This window comes from Camarhynchus parvulus, chromosome 2, assembly GCF_901933205.1.
Source record: "Camarhynchus parvulus chromosome 2, STF_HiC, whole genome shotgun sequence".
Classification (NCBI taxonomy): domain Eukaryota; kingdom Metazoa; phylum Chordata; class Aves; order Passeriformes; family Thraupidae; genus Camarhynchus; species Camarhynchus parvulus.
The window spans coordinates 55,442,385-55,465,679 of NC_044572.1; the positions used below are offsets into that span (position 1 = coordinate 55,442,385).

At 36.4% G+C, this 23,295-nt stretch overlaps 2 protein-coding genes across 3 annotated transcripts in view; one reads left to right on the forward strand and one right to left on the reverse strand.

Moving 5' to 3' along the window:
* Positions 1-22,384, forward strand: part of ADCY1 (adenylate cyclase 1) — a 149,626-nt gene extending 127,242 nt beyond the window's left edge. The window contains exons 12-20 of the mRNA XM_030971284.1: positions 251-340; positions 3,162-3,418; positions 4,022-4,148; positions 13,160-13,276; positions 14,402-14,548; positions 14,938-15,036; positions 18,963-19,077; positions 21,086-21,210; positions 22,046-22,384. Of these exons, the coding sequence (XP_030827144.1) occupies positions 251-340; positions 3,162-3,418; positions 4,022-4,148; positions 13,160-13,276; positions 14,402-14,548; positions 14,938-15,036; positions 18,963-19,077; positions 21,086-21,210; positions 22,046-22,384 (1,416 nt within the window). The remainder of the gene's footprint in view (positions 1-250; positions 341-3,161; positions 3,419-4,021; positions 4,149-13,159; positions 13,277-14,401; positions 14,549-14,937; positions 15,037-18,962; positions 19,078-21,085; positions 21,211-22,045) is intronic.
* IGFBP3 (insulin like growth factor binding protein 3) overlaps positions 1-23,295 on the reverse strand; it is a 105,450-nt gene that overhangs the window by 17,161 nt on the left and 64,994 nt on the right. For both annotated transcript variants that reach the window (XR_004061694.1, XR_004061693.1), the window contains exons 4-6: positions 15,699-15,747; positions 11,089-11,207; positions 8,871-9,000 (exon numbers count right to left, since the gene is read on the reverse strand). The gene's annotated coding sequence lies outside the window, so the exon portion shown is untranslated. The remainder of the gene's footprint in view (positions 1-8,870; positions 9,001-11,088; positions 11,208-15,698; positions 15,748-23,295) is intronic.

Consider the following 23,295-nt stretch of genomic DNA (forward strand, 5'->3'; position numbering starts at 1 on the left):
TTTTAATCATAGTGAGAAATAATATATAACAATAGTAATTTTACATTTATTATCCCCAAAACTGTAATTACCATTAAAATACACCTACACACTAACAGTTACTCCACAACAATAACTGCAGTTTCATAATTTGCAGTACAGGTGAAATTTCTGTATCCCTTATTCACTTCTCTTTATAGACTACTAAAAAATAACAACCCCACTTTAAAAATACTTTAAATATTTATGTATACTTTTTTTTCTTTTTTAGTGTTTTCCAGGGTGCCTGACAATACAAATTCGTACCATTTTGTGTATTTTTATTGTGATCTTAATATACTCTGTGGCTCAAGGCTGTGTGGTGAGTATTTAAATCAAGTTTCACTTAAATTAGCATTGTGTTTAAAGAACATACTTGTGAGATCCCTTAAATACATACCATATTCTCATCTGATGAATTCCTGTTTGTTTTATTTTTCATATTTGCAGAGCATGCTTCTTCAAAATTAAACCCCTTTGCTGCAATTGGGATTTTCATTGGCCTGAGACAGTGTATTGAATTAGGAATGGCAAAGCCATTAGCAAATTACACAGATAATACCTATTCAAAACCAATATAAATTTGTATTTCAAACTTTAGCATCATGTAGACTGCTGGTGTCATGTACTTTATGGGAAAAGCATTTTTAAATGTTCAACTTGCTTACTAGTTCAATGGCTAATATTTTGTGACAGACAAGGCGTGGTGTCAAAACAAGATTACTATTTCTATGTGACAACTTATAGAAAATACCTCTGTGTAATAATGGGATATTTTTAGTCCAGGCAGATCAGAAAAGATAGAGAGATCTTAAAATATTGACAGTTTTGTGTAACGAGAAGAGGTGCTTACATTGTGCTACTGATATGATCCATTCATATCTAATGTCTAAAAAGCTTGTTATTTGAAGTGAATTTGCTCAATACTTACTGTAGATTAGCAGAGAGTTCAACATGGTCAACTTCAATTGAAATGATCTTCAAACTTCCACCTAAGTATTTGTCAGTCAGTTGCCTTGACCAATTCCTAGCACTCATCTTTAGCATTTTGGCTGCTAATGCTAATGCATTAAACATGTTAGGGTACTCAAAGGAAAGAATCCACATAAAAATAGCACACGAAACACAACTGGAAATGCTGAGAAGGCAGATGTTTCAAATTATGCTTCTCTGCAGGAATTTGACAATGTGTTCTGACCATTAAGAAGACGCAAGCTTCAGTGCTGAGATGCCAAGCCCCATATTTTGTATTTTGTATTTTGTGTATTCACTTGTCCCTGGACCTGCCCTGAGAACATAGTAACTGGCTTATCCCCATGAACTGATTGGACAGACAGTCCCTTTTCTGTGGATTCCAATGTCCTGAGAGGAGCCAAGAATTGCTGATGTTGAGACATTTCTGGGAATTCCTGAACATCATCTGTGTGAGTAACACACAGCCCTAATAGCACACAGATGCATATATGGTTCCTAAGGCAGACATAAGCACAAAATGCATAGAGATTTGCAGTGATTCCAGGCTAGCTTCTCAGCAAATTCTGTGCATCTGACTTCAGAATTGAGATGAAAGTTATGACAGCTAAAACCTTTGGGAATCAGGCTCCACAGATCTGACCCTTACTTCGATCAAATGAAACAAGCACCATTGCTGCCCCTTAAAGATAGTGAGAATGAGAAATAGATATCATAAGCCCTAAGGCAGTGCTGAACAACAGTGGAAGACAAATCAGAATTCTGAAGTTCTGACCTCCAATAAGGGAATGATCATTCAGTCACAACTCAGAACATAATTCATTCCTGAACAAAAGTAACTTATAACCGAAGCAGAAATGTTTTATCAGTAGAAATTATTAGTTCCTGCAAAGTAATGCCTCTAGAATTGTCATCTGTCAGAAGAGCTAGGTGTTGACATTCCACTACTGGTTGTATAACAGATGATATTTTCCTGAGTGGATTCCAGATCACTGATGAAGCCCTCATGCATGTAAATGTTTTTGGATAATTTTATGAAAGCGTTTTTAAGGATATGGAACAAAATCCTATTAAAAGGGATTTTTCATTTCACTTTCCCAATCTCATTTCATAGTGTTACCTATATATGAGTTTAACTCACATTTGTTTATGTATTATGTCTCATCTTTTTAAGTTAATACAACTCCTTCTAAAATACATGGTTTAATCACCCTTCAGGATGTCAGTTACTTTACAACATGCTATAAAATTTCATTGTCAGTGCTCGGGATGAAATAAAAAGGTCTTATAATGCACTTCAAAAGAGATGTTTAAGTACAGGGCAGGGCTTATGTGATGGTGCCTGTTAAATAAATTTCACACTACAATCCCACTCTCCCCTACTTATACTAACTCTTATCCTTTTCCTTTGTAAGGGGTGAAGGTTGGACTGCAGTTAAAACTGGAGCTCTAGGGACTTGCACTATTTGCCAGAAATTCCTCTCTTCCTTGGGTAACAGCTCTGAGATATGTACATGACATTGTCTTTAGGAAAAGCAGGTTAGATTTCCCCAAATTTCCCATAAGAGATATATGAAAAATTTTATTTCCCACCATAAGAAGGAAATGGAACTCCTTGGATAATGAAATGGCAGGAGTAATTAAAGATGAGTCCTTGTATTTGAAATATATGTGACAGCAAAAGTAGCTGTGACATGGGAAAAGATGTTTAGTTTTTCACTCAATAAAATGTTTTATTTTGTATTTAAGTAATTGAAGTTTATGTGATTTACATAGTCAGTAAAACAATAATTTATCTCTGTGCCCTGTAAAAGAACTTTTTTCACCTGCATGGCCAAATAAAATGTTAACTGAAGTTCCTTAATTTTGCAGGAATATCCTGGCTTGAGAATCTCTTAGGTTTGAGCACTGAGAGGGAAACTATTCAACTAAGCCCACACTTCAATTGGTTGCCCTTATTGGCATCTAATTAACAAATTGTGTCTCTCCCCTAAAACTCAGTGGAGCATTGCAGGAAAAGGAGATTTTAATACAGCATTGAGCTTAGTGAGAACTCCACAGGCATATTTTTTCCAATTAGCAATGAACTACAGTCAGCCTCCATAGCAACTACATTTCTGTTTATTTCATATTTAACATTCTTCCCTTCTCACCTCTCCTGTCTTTTCTAGGTTGGCTGCATGCCTTGGGTTTGGAATACCAATTCCAGCAGCTCAATAGTTATAATTTCTCCTGGTGGAACAAATGAAACAATGAATGAACTTCCATGTGACACAGCCCACTATGCTTTCCTTTCCTGTGTAGTGGGGACTCTCACCTTGGCAATATTTCTACGTGTATCTTCCTTGCCAAAAATTATTCTCCTGCTTTTTGTTACAATTTTGTACATAGTTATTCTGGAACTCAGTGGTTACAGAAAAGCAGTGGGGTAGGTATCTTGCAAAATTAAGCAATGGGTAATTTTCTATAGATAGTCACACATTGACTACATATTTCTGAATTGTCCTCTAGTGTTCAGTGCTGCCTAGGAGTAGAGCACAAGAAACACATCAGTCATCCTTTCCCCAACAATAGTAGGATCTAGTAACATCCATCAACAGGGGAGCAGCTTTTGGGAGCTGGCAACTGTTACCCAATTGTTCTGTCATTTTATGTTAATGTACCCCAGCTGAACACTCTGCAGTCTAGCTATCGTATGGAATAGAAAAACACAGTTAAAAACTTAACGGCCATATTTCAGCAGCCCTCAATCAATCACAATTTCAACAAAGTTTTTGAGCTTTTCAATGTTTTTATATTTTCTAATTAAAAACATGCACACACATTACAATAACGCATAGCATCTAAAAATCCTCAAGAATTGCATGTTGGTGTGATGCAGCGAACAGATGTACTCTCACCCATCTCCCTGCCCAGATGAGCCTAGTGATTAGGAGGTACCCATGTGCTCTAAACTAAGGATCTGATATTAATTGTGCAGTGTTAGGTATTAGACCTGGAATAACATATTTATTTTCTTCTTCTTTTTAAGGGGCAGCTCCTTTTACATGCGTGGCTATGAACCAATACTAGCTATTTTGCTATTTTCTTGTGCTTTAGCACTGCATTCAAGACAGGTGGACTTGAAACTGCGTCTGGACTACCTCTGGGCAGTGCAGGTAAATCACAGGACTTCAATAGTATCCATGCACACAAAATATTGTCTGACTTTTTAAATTGGTTTTCAAATACTTTCAGGACAAATTACTTGGACTCAGACACAAACTTTTTCATGTCTTTTGGCGTTCACAGTGAAAGATTATTTTACAGCTTTCTTTCCACAGATCCATACAATTCATTTTTCCTGGAGAAGGGATTTTTTTTGTTTCTTAGCAGTTGCTCCAGTATATCATTAGTCAAATAATATATTTATATCTAAGATGCATTAGGAATAAATTGTTAACAATATAAAATTGAGATAAAAAAATTAAATCCATGGGAATTTTTATCTTATATTAAAAAAGGAGTGAAAGTAAATCAATATTCAGGTAAACTGAAAAGAAGCAGGTAAAACTGATAAAAGGAAATATATTATACAAAGAAACTATGGAACTCTTTCCCAGAGGAAGATCAGAAATTTATTTAGATACCAAGTGCAGGGACCATTTTTGAAAATGCATTTCCTAACTATCATAGACACAGCAAAAACCTATAGAAATTATATTAGCCATAACATGGTCATGAGGATATGTCTACCTCCTGTCACACCTCTCAGCAGTCTAATTCCCACCTCCAAAATGTTTTACACTGGCCCCCAAGGGAAGGAGAAAGTTGAATATGTAAGTTTATTTGGTGGAATTTGGAAGTTTTCCAAACTCACACACCTATTCTCACCTGCTCCCCGTTAATTATTTTGTCAAGAGGACCATTTAAATCATTATAGCTCTTGCTTTTAAACATAACATAAAGACTGGAACACATGGGTTACTGGTTGATTGGAACATATCCCTGGCTCCACTGTATTACATAAAATGGAGAAATCAGTTATGACTTAGTTCTATTGTCTTCTGCTTGAAAAGTTTTTCCATCTAGCAGTTAAACTGTGGAGGGGTTTCTTGTTTGACTTGATGTCCAATCTCCTTTATGCTTTAAGATTATCTTGTTCTATAATTTCTCTCAACTCTGTACAGTTCAACTGAATGTGATCATTCAATTTAATTTTTGTCCTATGACCTGCAGTATTGATAACTGCTGTGAATGTCAGCCTCAGAAGGTTGTTTTGGATAAACTGATACTAGTTTCTCTTTGCTGTGGTGCCAAATACAATTTGCAGATGGAAAAAAAGATTGCCTGATTTTGAAATTCAGTTCAGCACCTGCCTTGTTGGATGGTCTCTAATTTGATATGGGTTGGCACAGAGTGGAAGTATGTGAGTGCCATCTGATCCATTAATCCAAAACCTTCTGTATGTTATTCCTAGCCCTGAAATAGAGTAGCAGTGCAGTAATGTACCAGTTCTGCTATCTTATGACCTTTCAGTCACAAGAAAGAGTTCCAGCATCTTAAATACTTTTCATAATTTCAGCAACTGCAACTTGCATGGCAAATTGTGCATCCCTAATGGAAGTACTGCTTAAAGATTCTTAGTTTTAAGTTAGCTTTTAATTAGCAATTAATCAGTTTAAAAAATTGGAGTACAGGCGTATGGCATGATTTTCTAATGAAAGACCAGACCTGGACTTGGACAGTGGTAAAGGAAGAAATATGGACTTTTTCTGTTTTCTTAGAGACAAGTTATATAAAAATACCTAGTCATCATTACTATTGTTAAAACCATTGTGCACTTTCTCCAAGGGACAGTAAGAGGAGATAAGAGACGTGAAATTTCAGTATTGTCCACCGGCATTTTCAGGTACCATTTCAAAAAGTGTTTTTCATCTGAGAAAACCAAATGCCATTTTCTGATCTTTTCAATTGTAAATCAGAGATTTATGTGGTGCCACCTTGTGTGTGAGGTTTGTGTGATAATAATGAGAAAGGAAAAAAATCAGTTTAGGTAGAAAATTCAGAATTTAGGCATCAACATAACTAGCATTCTTTGAAATCAGTATGCTGATTTCAAATGATTATGATTTCAATGATTATGTTCTTGGCCTCTTAGATTATCTAGGCATATACCTTTCATCTTCTCAATTCCAAGTGGAAGATCTATTCCCTGTACAGTAAGTAATAGTGGATAGCACGTTAAAAGAAATGCTGTTCTGCTTTCCACTCTGTGTATTGGTTGTAAATGATACTGAGTCCAAGGACTAATTGTCATAACAACCAGGAGTACTGTCCATGATGGATGTTACAGAAGTTGTTCTTTTGCTTACCCATTCAAATGAATAAGCAAAAACAAAACAAAACAAAACAAAACAAAACAAAAACCCAGAACATGGTCTTTGTACTTGCTAGGTTCAGGGAACACTGTTTATTGGAAATACCTATATGTTATATCTGCCTTTGAGTAGTTAGCAAACTCCAGGCTACTAATTGTTCAGCAGCCTTGAAGAGGTGACAAATAAGAACCAGTTTTCTGTAGCTGTGGACTGCAGGAGCCTTCTATAAGGCTCAAAGCAGCTTTGGTCATGTTTCTCTACAGCCATAGTACTACTTACTGTTAAACCATGTTGGCTTAACTTGGTTATATTTCTGGTAACAGAAGTTTTAGAAAGACCATTGACTTAGTGCACAGGATCTATGGAGATTTTCTGTTTTGTAAAGTGTGTGCTGTTTCTTTGTCCAAACACTGAATTGCATGAACCAAATGCTGAATGTATATTTACATCTTCTAGTAGCCAGTCCCAGCTGTGTGAAGATATTCCTGTCATTTTAGGAAGTTTTTCAATTGCTGGCTTACATCTGGGGGAATTTCAGACCCATTTCTGGAAGCTTCAAGCACTTTGTTTGCATACTTTTCGTAACATTCATTATTGGACTAATCCTGTAAAAAATGTTCTCAGATGAATAAAAGCATTTGTGGCATAAACTGTAATAGAAAGGATTTCATAGATAACTTCTTTTATTTCATCATGAACAACAGTCCAGTACTACTAAATTATACTTTAAACCATGAAAGTATCCCGAAACTAATAATAGGAATACATAGATACATATTCAGTGGTCTGTGCTAAGGTCTGAGGAAAACATAATTTAACACATTTTTTTCACCCCATCAGGGGAAAAAAAAGTACTTTAAAGAATAGCAGTTTCAAACCAGAAAAACTGATTAAGAAAAATTACACAGTTTCAAGACAAGTTAATCCAACTTCCATGCATCTACGCTGCATTATCAGAACAGTGATAATACAGTAGAATTTATGTACATTGCACGGAAAAATACTGTTTTATGGATGATATGTTGTTAAAACATTTATATTTGTACCTTCTGTTCACCAATCAGTAGTGTTATAGGCTCTTGTTGATTTGCTATGGGTTTTTTTTCTGTGCCAGATTTAACTGTTCTGAATATCACAGTATTTTCAGAAAATATCTGTTGGTTGTTTTCTTGATATTTTTAATAGGCAGTGGGAGGACAATTTCATTTTCTGCATAACATTATTGTGTAACTCTGTGTTCCTCATATGACAATAACTATGAATAGCAAATATAGGAGATTTTACTTATTTGTGACTGATAATCACTTTTGATTATGCAAATTATTTAACAGAACTGGGAGGGGGAAAAAAAGTAAGGAATTCAGGAAGATCCTAAAACTACCAAAAAATGTAGTTGCTCACTCACCCAGGATTTGTCATGGGAGGAAAACAAGAATAATACAATTATATGACTTCATTTACTGCATTCAATTGGTGCATTCTTTAGGGAATACTAGAATATCATTCTGCTGTCTTTTCTAGCCCATTACACTCGCAAGAAATAAGAATTTTACAGCCTACAGGCAAGACTCGCCAGGTGCCTTAGCACTTCCACTCAAAAACCTGGTGCTACTAAAGTAGTGTGATATGTTTGTTCCCTGTGGATGTAGTGCCATCTTCAGGCGCAAAAAATGAGATTCTCATGGCATTGGTGCTCAGCTTCTTTTCAACTGAATCTTGAAACTGTATTCTCATGTGGTATCTATTTAGTCAGTGACCATTCTACAGCATTTTTAGGCTTATTAAACTGTCAGGTGATAAAACTGTTCAGACCACTTCCCAGACAGAGGATGGGTAACCACTTACCAACATTGTAAAAACTGTAGGATCATGTGTAACTATGTAAAATGCAGTAGATGTTAGTTAGATTGATATAAAAAGTCATAGTAATAAAAACATTTTAAATTTTGTCACCATGTCCACTGCAAAAATAAAGCCTGCTTTTAAATACTGCAGCTCTGCAAATACAGTTGGGTTCCACAAAATGACCTAGCTGCCACAAATACCAAATAGGTATAAGCAAACAGCAGAATGTGAAAAATTATATTGGTCATGCCAATGCACTTTCTTTCTTGTTTATTTTCACAATAATCTGTTTTTTGAGCTAGTGCTATTGCATAAATATCATCCTGTCAGCTTTCCTTAATTAACCAATGGGAATAGGGTCAAATAGATGAAGGTTTAAATGCCATTTAGCTGTTTGGATAATATTCCCACCAGGAATGTAAATAGCTGTGATCTGTGCTATTTTAATATTTCAGCCCCAAGTACTCCTTCTCCTTTCCCAGTGTCTGTTTTTCCTGAGAAAGAATGATGCTTATGCATCCTCTAATCTCAGCTGCTCAAGAGTAGGCATTAAAAGCTCATGAGCGACAAGGAGGAAGGATAGTTTTCATTGCACTTCCCTGAAAGGCAGAAAGCGGGAAGCTGGGAAAAGGTCCAGAAAATACCAGTAATTGGCTTACTTCCCTCCTATATTACCTCTTTGATGGGATAGTTTCAGAGTCCTCACTGTTGAATATGACCAAAGTCTTTTTTCACTTCACCTTCCCTCCTTTATCTTCCCTTGTGAGAGATGCAAGAAGACATTTCCTCTTTCCCCAAGCAGCTCCTGGGGAATTGAATAAATGAGAGCTGTCTTAGGCAAGAGTGCAAGGCAAGAGGATAGATACTCAAGCTCTGTGCAATAGTAGCAGAGAAGAGACACTTCAGTTCATATTCCTAACATATTACTTCAATAATAAAGCAGGATGTTAGGCATAGTGTGTGGATGGTTTAAGTGCAGTCCATGCAGAGACCCCATCTTGGGTACTAGGAACAATACAACAGTATTGACCCAGTGTGTGGTCTAAGATAATATGCCTTTGCTTTTCAGCATGAGAAAATAAATCAGAAGGAATGCTACGCTAATTCCATGAATGTTTTGCTTCTAGTTCTGGAGCTAGATCAGGCAGGGCTAACACAGCTTAGTTTTTGGGACGCTGCACTGCCCCACCTGAGCATTATCAGCACAAATTTCTCCCAGGACACATGGAGAGAGTGCACTCCTCTTTCTCTCTCTTTTAGCTAGGAGGTGCTTGGCCTCAAATAGTTCATGGAACAAAAAAGCAAGAGCACTCTCCTTGTTCTTCTGTTAGCATATTTTGCCTCTAATTTGGGTTTCCTATCATTACCCACCATGAATCACAGAATTATATTATTCAAGGACTTTCCATGATGTTAGGAGTTTTTCATGTGAAAATGAAGATTTTCTCAAACCCTTAGTGTTTGATTAGTCTGACCATGACTCAGGAAAGCTGAGATCCTGTTGCTTAAGCAGTCTGCCAGCACCTCCGGCCATGGGGACCCTTCATGGAGTGGTCTGCTAGATCGGACTGCAGTTCAACTCATTTGTTCAGGGTCACATGCCAAAAGAGAGACAATCTTATGGGTCTCCACACCTTAACCCACTGCCATTGACTGCTAGCACCCTTGAAAAATCCACATTAACAGTTTGCAGACAACACTCTTTATTAATAAAAAACAGTAGTGAGAACATAAGGTTTTAGGATTGCTGGTGAAAGTATCTGACTGCAAAAATGTATTCAAAGCAATGTACAGACAAGCTCTAATCCCCATTGAGAGCTCGCTAGAGATAATCATTCAGCATGCATAGAGTATACTTCTTACCCCATAGGTGTCCATATGGGGGAGAAGAGAGGTTCAGCCTACCACCTAATCCCAGCAGTTACAATGGAGTCTTCTATCCTTTCTTAATTCTTCTTTACATTTATGCAAAGCCTGAGTGACATTAGTCATACGTATTGCTCAGTGAGGGATGGTTGTGCCTTGGAGGCACATAACATCAGTGTAGCATCTGACATAACCTTGGGATAGGGATATGTGTCAATCCAAGGAGGGTAATGCTGTCATAGCTGCTGATTCAATAGCAGGACATCTTCCTTTATCTCCCTAGGCTTCCAGCTGCTGTGTGGCTTATTAACTAAAAAGTACCACCAAGTGCCCTCTTCTCCAAGGGTTTCAACAGAACCTGGTTGCAGTGTCCCACCCCACTCCACTCCGCTCCATTCCACTTCACTCCACTCCACTCCACTCTCCGTTTAGTTCCCCCTAGATTGTACTGTGCATGGAAATTTGGGTGTGCTGACTGTGTTCCATCCAGGGAGTAGCAACCATACTTCCCCCTATATTTTCCATACTGTTATCTTTAATTTTAGGTCAAGTCTTTTTCCCACAATCTCATTTTTGGCAACAGAACCCTCTCAGATCCAAAATTGTAGTTAACAGTTTTGCATCCAAAAAGGGGAGAGACACTTGTTAGGTGTGTTGAAAATGTAGCATTCTATCATTAGCAACAGTGGCATCATTAATGCCTTTCCCTGCTCTTAAATGATTTTGCCACCACCTCAGACATGACTCTGATATCTTGATTTGAGCCATTAGCTCTTCACTCAAGAGCTCAGTTCTCTACTTCTTTGTCACAGATATTCTTTACTCTGAAACTTTTGTTGTGGTTCATACATAATGATGGATGTATTGGAGAATCTTTTCAATCATTTCTTCCAAAAAGAACAGTTTGGTCCACAATTGGGCAAGGCAGATTTCGTCACACATTTCCACATCAGAAATGAACAACAGCTGCCAGTGACTGAGAAACATTACTACCCATACAATGCACCAAACTGATTACTCCACTTACCTAGTTGATTCCTTTGATTAGTCCAGAAATCTCCACACCTTGACTCAAAAGGGTATTGTTCTTTAGGAAGGTATTCTGCCCATATTGTATCGGTAGGTTAAATGAGAACCTTAACATTCCTAGGAAGAAAGCAACAACAAAGTTTCTTGTTCAAAAAATAGAGGAATGAATAAGGAAGATCAGAGGGGATATTTTATTAAGATCATCAATTCAGTTCCCAAATCTATTTGCTGTTTTCAGAATAAAATTTTCCTTGTTCCAGTGTGATGTAAAATGGAGTTGCAAGCTTGGTTTGGATTTTCAGCTGAAGAACCTTTTTATTTTTCCTGTTAAAACATTTAAATTCCAACAGTCAAACTAAATGCCAGAGGCCATTTCACATGTTTATAGAAAACAGTAAGTCAGAGTTATACCACCAAATAGGGGAAGGATATTTTAAGAAAAGAGCATGTGAAATTTAAACAGCGAAATAAGTGTCAAGAAAACAGCTCACAAGCAGGAAATAGACAGTTAGAATAAAAGCTTCAGGTATATTTCTTGCAAAATTTAATTGCTGTTTAAAGTTTACTGATATTTCACCTCTAGAACAGGTTTGTTTCTTATTACCCAAATTAGAATAGGAGCTGAGAATTTATTTTAAAAGGCAAAAATTCCTGAAGAATTTATGTTTATGAAATCAGTTCTCTTTCAGAACTCTTTCTACTTGTAAAGAAATTTTAAAATACAGAATAAACTGCAGGCTAAACAGACTGTGTAACCTGAATAAAAACGTTGTTTCTTAAGTTTCATCATAGCAACCTGGAAAAAAAATCACATGAAATAATATTGTTAGACTATACAAAAGCAAGAGTTGACTGGTTTTCTCCTACTTAGACAGGAATGGATACTGAGAAATTATGTGGACTTTGTAATAGATCAGGATACCAAATTTCAGATATAAATTGGACACCAAGAAAGATTAGAACAGGTTCATCAATGATTTATGTGACTGGAGTTTCTCAACAATGCCTGAGAATCTGGCTTTCCAGTCTTCTACTGACTGTAATTACATAACCAAATCACATTGGGATTACAGCAGATTATTTGTGTGTGTGATTGAGGAACAAAGAATAAACTATGATTTCTGTGAGATGAATATGATACTGATCAAGTGTTTTCTAATTGAAATCAGTGTGAGGCCAAAAGTCACTCTAAGAACAAGGAGAAAATGCTAGTAAAATAATTTTGCACATGAATCTGTGAAAGACTAGGCTGGAATTTGCAAACCTAGAAGTCCCAAATGAGATTCCTAGATATTCAATATTTTTCAAATAAGGGGTCTGATTTTTAAAATAATTTCCTCCTATATGACTCACACTAACACTGTAAGTCAAGCACTTGTAATAAGATACCCATATCTTGGGTTAGAGACCTCAGATCTGTTAACTCCTAAGCACTCTTTCTGAATGCTGTCATTCACATCAATAACAGAATTTCTGTTGTGAAGGAACTATATATATTTTCATGACAAACACCAGCATAACTAAAACATTCTCTAGAAATGTTAACTATTTTTATATTATTTTTTTAATTTGTACATCATTCTTAAGGATGCTCAATTTTAAAATCTTTTTCTCTGTTAAATCTATAGTCTTACCAGATTTGTTCCAATTTTACTGCAATGTGCACAGGTTTGCTTTAAACACTGGAGATTCTCATTGGCTTTTTTTGTCTGAAAGATGGATCAAATACTGCTGTCAATGTATTGGCCTCCAAGGCCAATGGGATTTAAGTGGGATTATTCTGATTTACTCTGTAAACATATCAAGTTTCTATTTAAAAGAACAGAGAACTACAGAAGATACCAATACACTCAGCTGATCAAACACTGAAAACAGCTGAGAGACATTACCTTACTAAGGATTTAAAGGGATTTTGCCTAATGTAAAAGCATGGTACAGGAGAACTGTTCTCAATCTAGATTGCTACTCTACATTTTGTTCATTTTAATTCCAAAGGATGAATTAATTTAGATAGGCTCAGCTAAGTTTTTGGTTTTTGTAAAGGTTTTTCTTCTCCTCTATTCCAACAGGCAGAAGAAGAGAGAGATGATATGGAGAGAGTCAAGCTGGATAATAAAAGAATTCTTTTCAACCTGTTGCCAGCCCACGTTGCACAGCATTTTCTTATGTCTAATCCAAGAAATATGGTAAACCAAGATAAAATTTAAATACATGCTGTATGGGCCCGTGTTGCTTGGGCCACCTTATACTTGTATGTTTTCAATAACGGCTTGGAAAAATCTTTGCTCATGTAAAAATAGTAGCTTTGTAAAAATTTGCGCTCAAGAATTAGTTTCAGATTATTTCTTTTTCTGTATGGTCCTCCTTCTCTGAAGAATTTTAATAAAATTCAGAATAAGGGAAAATTGTCATTCAATATCAATGTAACCAAGTACCTGCATGTAAATCACTTTTTTTATGTCCCAATCAATGTAGGATATTGGAATTTATCACACTATTGCATGAGCTCAGTTTGGTTCTGAATGGTGAAGTGCATGAACTGCTAGACATTTAGGTATTAATCACTCTACTTCTGGAAAGTATGCTACCATTACCAAAACCATCTATTTAAAGTTAAAAACAGAGAATTCTACATGCTTAAGGAAGACTCAGATTAACATGAAAGGCTGCAGTGACTCGATAAGTTGGTTCAAGAAGGCCTTATGAGAGTCCTTCTGGTCATCAGAAAGCCTTCAGCATTGGAGTAGCTGTAATATCCATGATACTGTTATTGAGACTTTGGGTCAAAGTATTTGAACCACAGAAGAGTTATTTTGCTTTCTTTGAGCCTTCCAAATTTTTAAGCAGAAATGTTACCATACAGAACAACATTATATTATATTATATAGGACTCCACAACACATGGAAAAACTTGAAGGAGTGGGGCCAGTTATGGACCACAGGATAAAATTGGTCAATCTCTTATTTTGCTTATAAAACAAGACTGAGAAAACATAATTATTTTTCTTGTACAATAAATGTTCTATAATTGTTAAAACTTTGTCCAAATTTTGGCTCGCTGCTTCTATGCCTAAACAGAAAAAAAACCCTACGTTGTTTTAAATTGGTTTATACCTTAGGTATTAATTTTCTATTGTGGTCTTAAGTGAAGATATCTTTCAACATTATTTTAAGAAGCCTGGTTCTCTCTCTAGAAAAACTGATGGCCTTTGTCTTAGCTATTGCTTAGCAGTAGAATAAGTAATGTAATAATGATGTTTAATTTAGATTAATCTTTTTAAATAAACATTACATCTGCTTATGAACTACAGGACCTTTATTACCAGTCATATTCACAAGTGGGAGTGATGTTTGCTTCCATCCCAAATTTCAATGATTTCTACATCGAACTGGATGGCAATAATATGGGAGTGGAATGTTTACGCCTGTTAAATGAAATTATTGCTGATTTTGATGAGGTAAGGTCTAAACACTTTGTCTTTTGACCATACCCGTTCTATCAGATAACTATCAATGTGATTATCTGAAGTAAATCAGTGTATCTTGAACTGTTTACTAAAACAGTACTATAAACTTCCTATTTAATCATAGTTTGTGTCCACTGGGCTTCTCTAAAGTGCCAAATTTGTACTTTTAGGCACATGACTCTGACCTAAAATTTCTCTTCTATGGGAAAAGTATCAAAAATGAAAGTTAATGACATTTTTTTTTCATTGACCTCAAAGCGGGCAAGACTCAACTTGGCAAATATGATATGGTTTAATGAACTTGCACATACTGTCTGATAACTATGGTTGCTTGTCTAAAATGTTATGTAATATTTAACAGTTTTATGTTTTAAACAAAGCTTATGGACAAAGAATATTATAAGGATATTGAAAAGATCAAGACAATTGGAAGTACTTATATGGCAGCTGTGGGACTCGTACCTACTTCAGGAACTAAGGTGAGAAGATTTTACATAACAGTCTTATGTGAAGGAACCATTTTCCTTCAATTTCCAAAAGAACATCAGAAACACAACTAATTCTGTGCACTTACTGATAATTTTTATGACTTCTTTACATTTTGAACCTGAAATTCAGCTGAAGCCAGAAAGGAAAACTGCCACACTTGCTTATGTGGCTTCTCTTGTGATTTCATTGTCTGCAGCTTTGAATTCCCTGCAAGTTGGTGTATAAAAGGTTCTAAATCAGGAGTAGTGTTTTAAACCTGGTATCTTAGATGTCCTTGTAAGATGCAGGGAAAGGTAGACTCTAGGTGTAGTGAATTGCTGCAAAACTAGCAGAAGACTATTAAAATGCAGTTTTTATATATATTTTTAATATTGAAATCTGAACATAACCTATAACTAAAATAAACATCCTCTCCCAACCCCCATCATGGACAGGAACTTTGTGCTAGGTACAGTGCTGCACTGTACCTGGCGCCTTCAAATTAGCTCTTCTTTGTCTCTACCATTAGCATTCTATTTACTGCTTTAATTACTCAGTAAAGTAAATTTTTAATTTACTTTAATTAAAAAAGTCGAAGTCATTTCAAACCCACTGTCTCTGAGTCATAGTTCTTCTGTATTCTTATCACTACCTCTTAGAGTATTATTCTTACCTTAAGTTACTATCTTGTAACAGCGATTTCCTAGATTTCCAAGCAGCGTCTGGAAAGTCAGAAAAACCTGTGAGCATCATATTATATTCATAGTATACAGAGTACTATGCATGTTAGTAATTACACTAATAAAACTAAATCATTAAAATTTTATAAAATTACTAATATAAGAATAGTGTGAAAATTAAAGCAATCCATTCACCTCATCTGCCCAGAGTTTTCAGACATTTCTCCCTTGTTCTGATATGCATGTACATATGTTGTAGACATATGTTGAATACAATAGTGCATATGGTTTAGCATTGCAAAATAACACAAAATAATACAAAAAAAGCAAAAAAAAAAAAAAACCCAGAAGATGCCCTGTGGACTTTTTAGCAACAACTATCCCTGTTAAGTAAATAAAAAACAAGACCACATTTAAATCAATGGTTAGAATTAATTGGAGTATATCACACAACTAACATTCTGGTCTGCAAAGTATTTCTGGCTGATGCCTTCCTTTGCATCATTCCTAGAAATCTATACATTACCCAAAAAAAGAGGCATTTTTAAAAATCTGTTTATCCTAAAATGTTTGACTCATGGGTTCTGAGACAGCCAAAAAACACTGATCTTTAGAATGTTTTCAGTGTGTGATCTGAGGCAAACAGGCAGTGGCATACTTTTGTGTCTGGTATAAATGCTCTTTGAACTATAATCCTCAAAACAAGTGTGTTATTGGGTAACTTTGGCATACATTCTAAAACCTAAACATGTTTGTCTCTTGTATTTTATAGTTGTTGAGTGAAGGGTCAACTGAGTTAGGCCAGTCCTGAAGATACCGTTCTGAGCTTGTGATAGTAATGCATTTTAAATCACTGCAGAAAATCTTGTACAGAACTTCGTCTTCCTTTTAAATCTTGGGGCATATATTGATTTTTTTTCTATATATGTAGAATTTGTTTAAAATTCTGTATTGCAGAAAAATTGTCTGTCATATGAAACAGACAATAATTTTTACTTTAACTTAGGGTTTCAGCTCTTCTGTGATGTCTACTTACTGTTCATGTGATGCAAATTAATATAAATTACTCACATCCTCTTGCCAGTTTCCCAGTAGTTCTTCAGCATACACTTGTATATTAGAAGTCTGATAATCTTGGCTGGCCTGTCATGCACAGACAATCACTGCCAGCTTCACACAGTCCCTGGGCTATCCTATGGAGTCATATGTGCCTCTGGTCTGCCCTCTGGCAGGAGTGTTCCAGGTTCAACAGAAAATCTGGCACAGCCTCTGATTTTGAATAAATAATTTCACACTAAGATTTGGACATGAACAGAAAGCAGTGGATGGGGTTAATTGCGCTCTTAACTGAGGATATTTATATACTTAAGAGCCCAGTACCCTGATGAAGTTAAATATTTAAATCCCATATTTTACTGGATTCCTGTTTCTGCACCTTGACTTCAGCAGGTGGCTACAGTAAATGCTCATTGCCTCTATTGCAGTGACTTTGCTGTGATGCTCTGGGCAGTCTTTCCAGTAACTACTCTGATATTTAAATAAATAATTATTTGTTCTATCAACAGGGCAGCACACAAACGAAACTCTTTGTAGATCTTTTGCACTATATAAATTCATTTTATGTCTTTTTCACCAGGATCCTGACTTCACCAGGGTCCTAACTTTGTGTTCTTCAGCGCAGGTTCGAGTTTGCCCTAATCCTATTGAGAGGCGTCTGTCATCTGCAGCGCACTCAGTATTTGTCACCAGTCCTTTCTTCTACAACCCTGAAGGGCATTGTAGGAAAACAGAACATTCATCAGACAGCAAATAAATGGAAGAGAGGAAACATAAAGATTAGAAATCATGCTCTCCCCCTACTCCAGACATTGAATATTTTTTCCATCTCTGTTGGAAATGTATCCATTAGCTCTTTAAGCTTAATTCTTGTTCTTCCTTGTTTTGGTGATTCTGAAAAGAGTAGAACTAGCTAGTTCACAGTGAAAGAAGCAGAATGCCAGACATGCAGGAAGATAAATAAAAATATCCTTCCCAAAAGTTGGCACCGGCACAAGGATGACTTTCATAATTTTTTATAAGTTTCCTAGCCACATAAAGCAACCCTTTCAAACTGAGATGAATGAAGGAAATAGCAACCTGTTTCTCAGTTTTTTCAGCCATTGTTTAGCACTGCATTTATAAAATCTCACTATCATGGCAAAAACACAGCAAGCTTTCATCTCATGCCAGCTTGCACAGTCCTGTTGTGTAACACCCTACTGAAGCTGCCACTGACCCTGTATTTCTTTCACCATATCCTACCTTTAGCCCACTTTCACTTATCAAATTTGTTTAAAAATTCATATTTCTTATTCAAATAAGAGCAGAACATAAGAGCAGTCATAATGACTTGAGTCAAAGATTTATTCTGGTAATCTGTCTTTAACTAACCAAGGCTAGATCCTGGGGGAAGAGCATGAGATACAAAACAAATATGCAAAGCTTTCTTTTCCACTTTCTAATAATATGCTGCTTAGATTTTTACTACTTTGTTGCAAATATTTTTTTCATGATCTTTAGAATTATGTTAGAAGTTTGCTAAGTTTTGGAATCTACAATATCTTCTGAAATTAGTTGCACAGTTTAATAAGACTGAATTTGTAAAAATTATTTTCTTATGTTTGGGGTTTTATTTACAAGTTAATACTTCACCATTTCATTTGATCCCTTTTGGAGAAAAAACATTAGTTCATTTAAATGCATTTGATAACAGCTCCTTTGCACTTGCCTGGAAAGGAAAAACACAGGATGGTTCTGCACCTCACAGGATTAAACCTAACAGGAATTTTGTCCAATGGGAACAGCACACACCCCATGGAAGCTGGGAGCTAGCAAAATCCCCAAATGAAGAAGAGGGCAGAAACTGTAGTTATTAATAATCATCAGGCAAAGTAGTTTTGTAAGAAAGCAGGTTATATTCCCTGCCACACTCAAAACCAACATCTGCAGCTCTCTAGCAACAGAACCACTTTACCATGGGAACTTTGCTTTACATTCTTCCCAGAAATCAAAAGGAGAGAGAGAATAACAAAAAGATAGCAGAAGAAAAGAATGCATGTGCTGCAGCTACCATCTAAAATTTCCCTTCACAAACAAAAAAATTTGTTAGATTCTTTTCCTAAGACATCTGTTTGAGCTTCTCATTATTTTTCACTTTAGTATTTAACCTGCATCTCAGTACCATACAAATCTAATGTGCAACACTATTTTGTTTCTAGGCTAAAAAATCAATTTATTCCCATCTGACTACACTGGCAGATTTTGCAATTGAGATGTTTGACGTTCTTGATGAAATCAACTATCAGTCTTACAATGACTTTGTCCTACGAGTTGGTAAGTCATGCTTCTACAATTATCACACAAGCAGAAGATCGGTTTTTGTTGGCTTTTCCTGTGCTGTCAACAAAGGATTACCTGTCCTGCCCTCACGATTAAAACTGAGAATTCTCCATTACAGAGAGAGTCACATCCATGTAAAAGGTCAGCAGTCTGGATGGTGTGCATTAGTATTAAGAATTGTAATTCCCTCCAATTCAAGTGTGCTTACTTAATCTATGCACCCCTAAAACGAAAGTGCACCATTAATTTTATACAATATTATGAGTGTACCCAATCTTCTGGCTTACACTTGGAGGCTGGAACAATAGGTTGCCTCTGGGCAGAGTGACAGTTGAATTCACAGAAGAATCTACCCCAAGCATTGAAAAAATACTGTATGTCCAGAGCCAAAGGGCTTTAGAGTTGCAAATTAACACTGCTGAGGGAACATTGCTAAGCTGCTGAAAATTGAGACTTACTATATTACATTAAGTTGCATCTGCAAAAGCTTCATTGGCATTAAAAGTGCAATGGGAGCTTTTTCTCCGCAAACACCAAATCACCTTAACCAGTCCTGTTTGCTCCAACTAATCAAATCCTCTGGTCTGCACAACACAACCCTTCCCATGCAATCCTTTACATGTTATGTCTTACCACTCATTTCTCTCAGCCTTCTTAGACATCAAGTTCCCTCTTCCCTTTCTTCATGTATCCTGCTTCTCTCCAGCAGTACTTCTACTGCTGTTCTCATTATTGCATATTCTAACACTAATAGTTTTCTCCAGCTTCTTTCTCTATATATTTTCATGGCTGACTTGTGAGAATGAGCTGGGCTACAGGAAAACTGAGGTTGCTAGCAGCAGAAGATTGAAAAAGACCAAAGACATCAAAGGCAGCAACAGAAGAGTTATACATCTTTGACCTCCTGTACATCCTAATAATTATAAACCCCAAATTCTCTTTGAACTCTGTTATAACTTGTCTTTCCAAGTTCACAAAGGATCAAATATCTAACCCTCATTCTTCTGCATAAATTGTCTAGAAAAGCCCTTGCGCAGAATCTCGTGCAGGGTTTAGTATCTGCAACTCTGCAACAGAGCACTCAGAAGAAACATGCTCTTTTATATTCCAAACCAGATGTTGAAATCAGTCAGAAATGTAGAACTGAGCTCTGCAGTTTCCAAAAAAATACGCTTGAGCCATTTTCACATACTTTTGTCCTCTTCTACGGTCTCTGGGATCTGAGTTGTCTAGTACTAACAACCAACCTGACACACTTCCCTTACCCCAACCTTTGTGTATTCCAGACCATTATTTCTGTTCCACTTGGACAATCTCCATTAAAACCTCCATTAAAAGGCTTTGTATATGCAACTGCAGTGGAAGTTATAGGAAACAAAGATCTTTAACAGTTTGTCCCATTTTCAGCTAAACTCTGCGCTACTACTGCTTTACTTCTTTTCCTTAAACAAATATTGGATTTTTTAAAAATCCACAGAAGAATCAAATTTTTATGTTGTCAATCACATTTGTAATCACAAATTACATTTCCAATAAGGTATCCCAAGGAATGTCTTTGTTGTGTTTCTAAGACTTTTACAAATGCAGAAGTCCACTTGCATTAATTTAGTCATAGAATCATGAATATGCTAAGACATCATTGAGTATGTAAGGAAGCCATCAGGATCATCAAGCCCAACTCCTGGCCCTGCACAGGGCAGCCCAAAAGTCACACTCTGTGCCTGAGAGCATTGTCCAAATGCTTCTTGAATTCTGTCAAGCTTGTGCTGTGATCATTTCCCTGGAGAGCTTGTTCCAGTGCTCAGTCCCCTTTTGGGTGAAAAACCTTTTCCTAACACCTAACATAAACTTCCCTTGACTCAGCTTTATCATGTTAACATATATTACTGTATTACAAAAAAAAAAAAATGCTAAGACACTTAAGTCAAATCTGTTTGGCAGGATTCATGTTTCCTTTGGATAATATGCTGTAGTGAAAACCAAACTCATTGTTTAATTTTAGGTATTAATGTTGGGCCAGTAGTGGCAGGAGTCATTGGAGCCAGAAGACCACAGTATGATATTTGGGGGAATACTGTGAATGTTGCCAGCCGGATGGATAGTACTGGAGTGCAGGGAAAGATTCAGGTGAGTGCTTTCTAAGACAATTTTGCAAACTTTACATACTTGCTGTTTTATATGTCATTACATTTTCAAAAACACTAAGAAAACACAGCCTCTCTTTGTTCTTATGGAGAGGGCAACACTCTCCAGATGACTCACCATCAGAAGTATAGTTGTTTTCTGTCTTATACACTTCACTCCTTAGAGACAATGAAATCCTCAAATAAATAATTTCCCATCAAAAGAAACAAGAGTTCTCTGCTTCATTGCACACAGTTGAAGGTAAGCCTGGGAATGTTAACACTGATGGTCTTTGTGCTGTAGAACTTTTGCCTAAATAAGACCTACAAGGAAAGGATCTATGCTCATTTGCATCTTACCACATTTTATGAAGCTCTAAAAATTGCTTGGATACTTTGGATTGGAGAAGTGATGCAGACAGAGAACATTGTTGCTCTACTACTAGAACCTATGGTGTTCCTCTCAAAAGCTCAGTGAACACCTGCAGTAATTTATCCAAAACATCGGTTTAATCTTCAGGGACCAAAAGGTCTTCTGCAATAAATTAACATCACTAGAACTGATACAGCTTACAATTTGGCTACATATTTCTGTTGGATGGAGCTTAATCTGTCTCTGTATTTATTTAACTCAAGACCAGAAATTCTGCTTCTCAGATTCCAGTTTTATCAGTGATCTTTACTTCATAAAGAAAATTCTAAGTGAGCCTGAGAGCAGCTGTAGGTGATAATCCATTCTGTTTATGCATATTTCATGACTAAGAAGTAAAAGGGAGAGGGGTGGGCAACTACATGAACAGAAAAAAGTAACGGGTTTGTTTGGTTTTTTCTGTCTTCAGGTGACAGAAGAAGTTCATCGGATATTAAAAAGATGCAGTTATGAATTCGTGTGCAGGGGTAAAGTTAGTGTAAAGGGGAAAGGTGAAATGTTGACCTATTTCCTGGAAGGAAAGGCTGATGGAAATAATTCCCAAACACGGTCATTAAACTTAGAGCGGAAAATGTACCCTTATGGGAGAGCAAACATTCAGACAAAACTGGGCACCAGCTGCCCATCGGTGTCCTCAGTTGCTAGCTTTACTGTAAAACCTGGTCTTGGAGCAGGTCAAGCATCTGCCACTCACACAAACCAAACACTGCATTATCTTCCTTCTGTGCCAGCTGTGAAGGAGGCATAGAACAAAGGAGATTTGGTTGTGTCACTTGCAGTCAACTTGGAGAGCGATGGTTGCCTGAATTTTTACTAAGAAGTCAGAGGTCATAGGCCATGTCATTAACCAAGGACCACTACAACCCAACCAAAGAGAACTTGGGGACTGTGTAATGAACTCTTGGGATGGAACATATAAGGGCTAGCAATTCTGTTATGAAAAGTCAAAATGGGATTTTCTGGAAATGAGGCATATTTTCTTGGCATTTTTAAACAGTAAGTGAAAAAAGATAAATGTGCAAGCAATTATTTATGTGTGTGTGTATTTACATGTTTTAATCCATATATGCACACATACAAACAGTTCTGCGTAGACTTAATAGAGATTTATAGAAATGAACATAAAAATGTGTATTTATTTACACATCCACCGTCAGAGACATAGCAAAGAGATTTCTCTTTCTGTCATAGCCAGAATTGTTGGGCCTGGGATTAGCAAAGCTGCATTTAACCATGGAATGTGGAACACCTGAAGACTCTCCAGGGCTACAGTAAGACTTTGAGAAACTGTGTTCCCAGTGTATGAATTAATACAATGAGAACAGTGTTTATTGAGCTGTCAAGGGAGGATTAATGAAAACTGGATTCAGCTAATTACAGAACCCTACATATTTTTTTTTTAGTTCTCCTTGCATGCTCTAAAAACTTACAAAAGCTTACAAAAACTTTCAATCAAACCATTACACTAGGATATAAAGTAGATAAATCACAGAGCTTAAAGTTTAGGCAAAAGAACAATATATATTCTTTCCATTAAAAAAAAATACAAGCGTGGTAGAGCATAGAATTTGCTGCCTCTTTGTAGGTCATTTGACTCTGTGCAAGACAGAGGAGCCACCCTGCAAGCACAGCAATATGCTTCTGCAATATAGAAACATT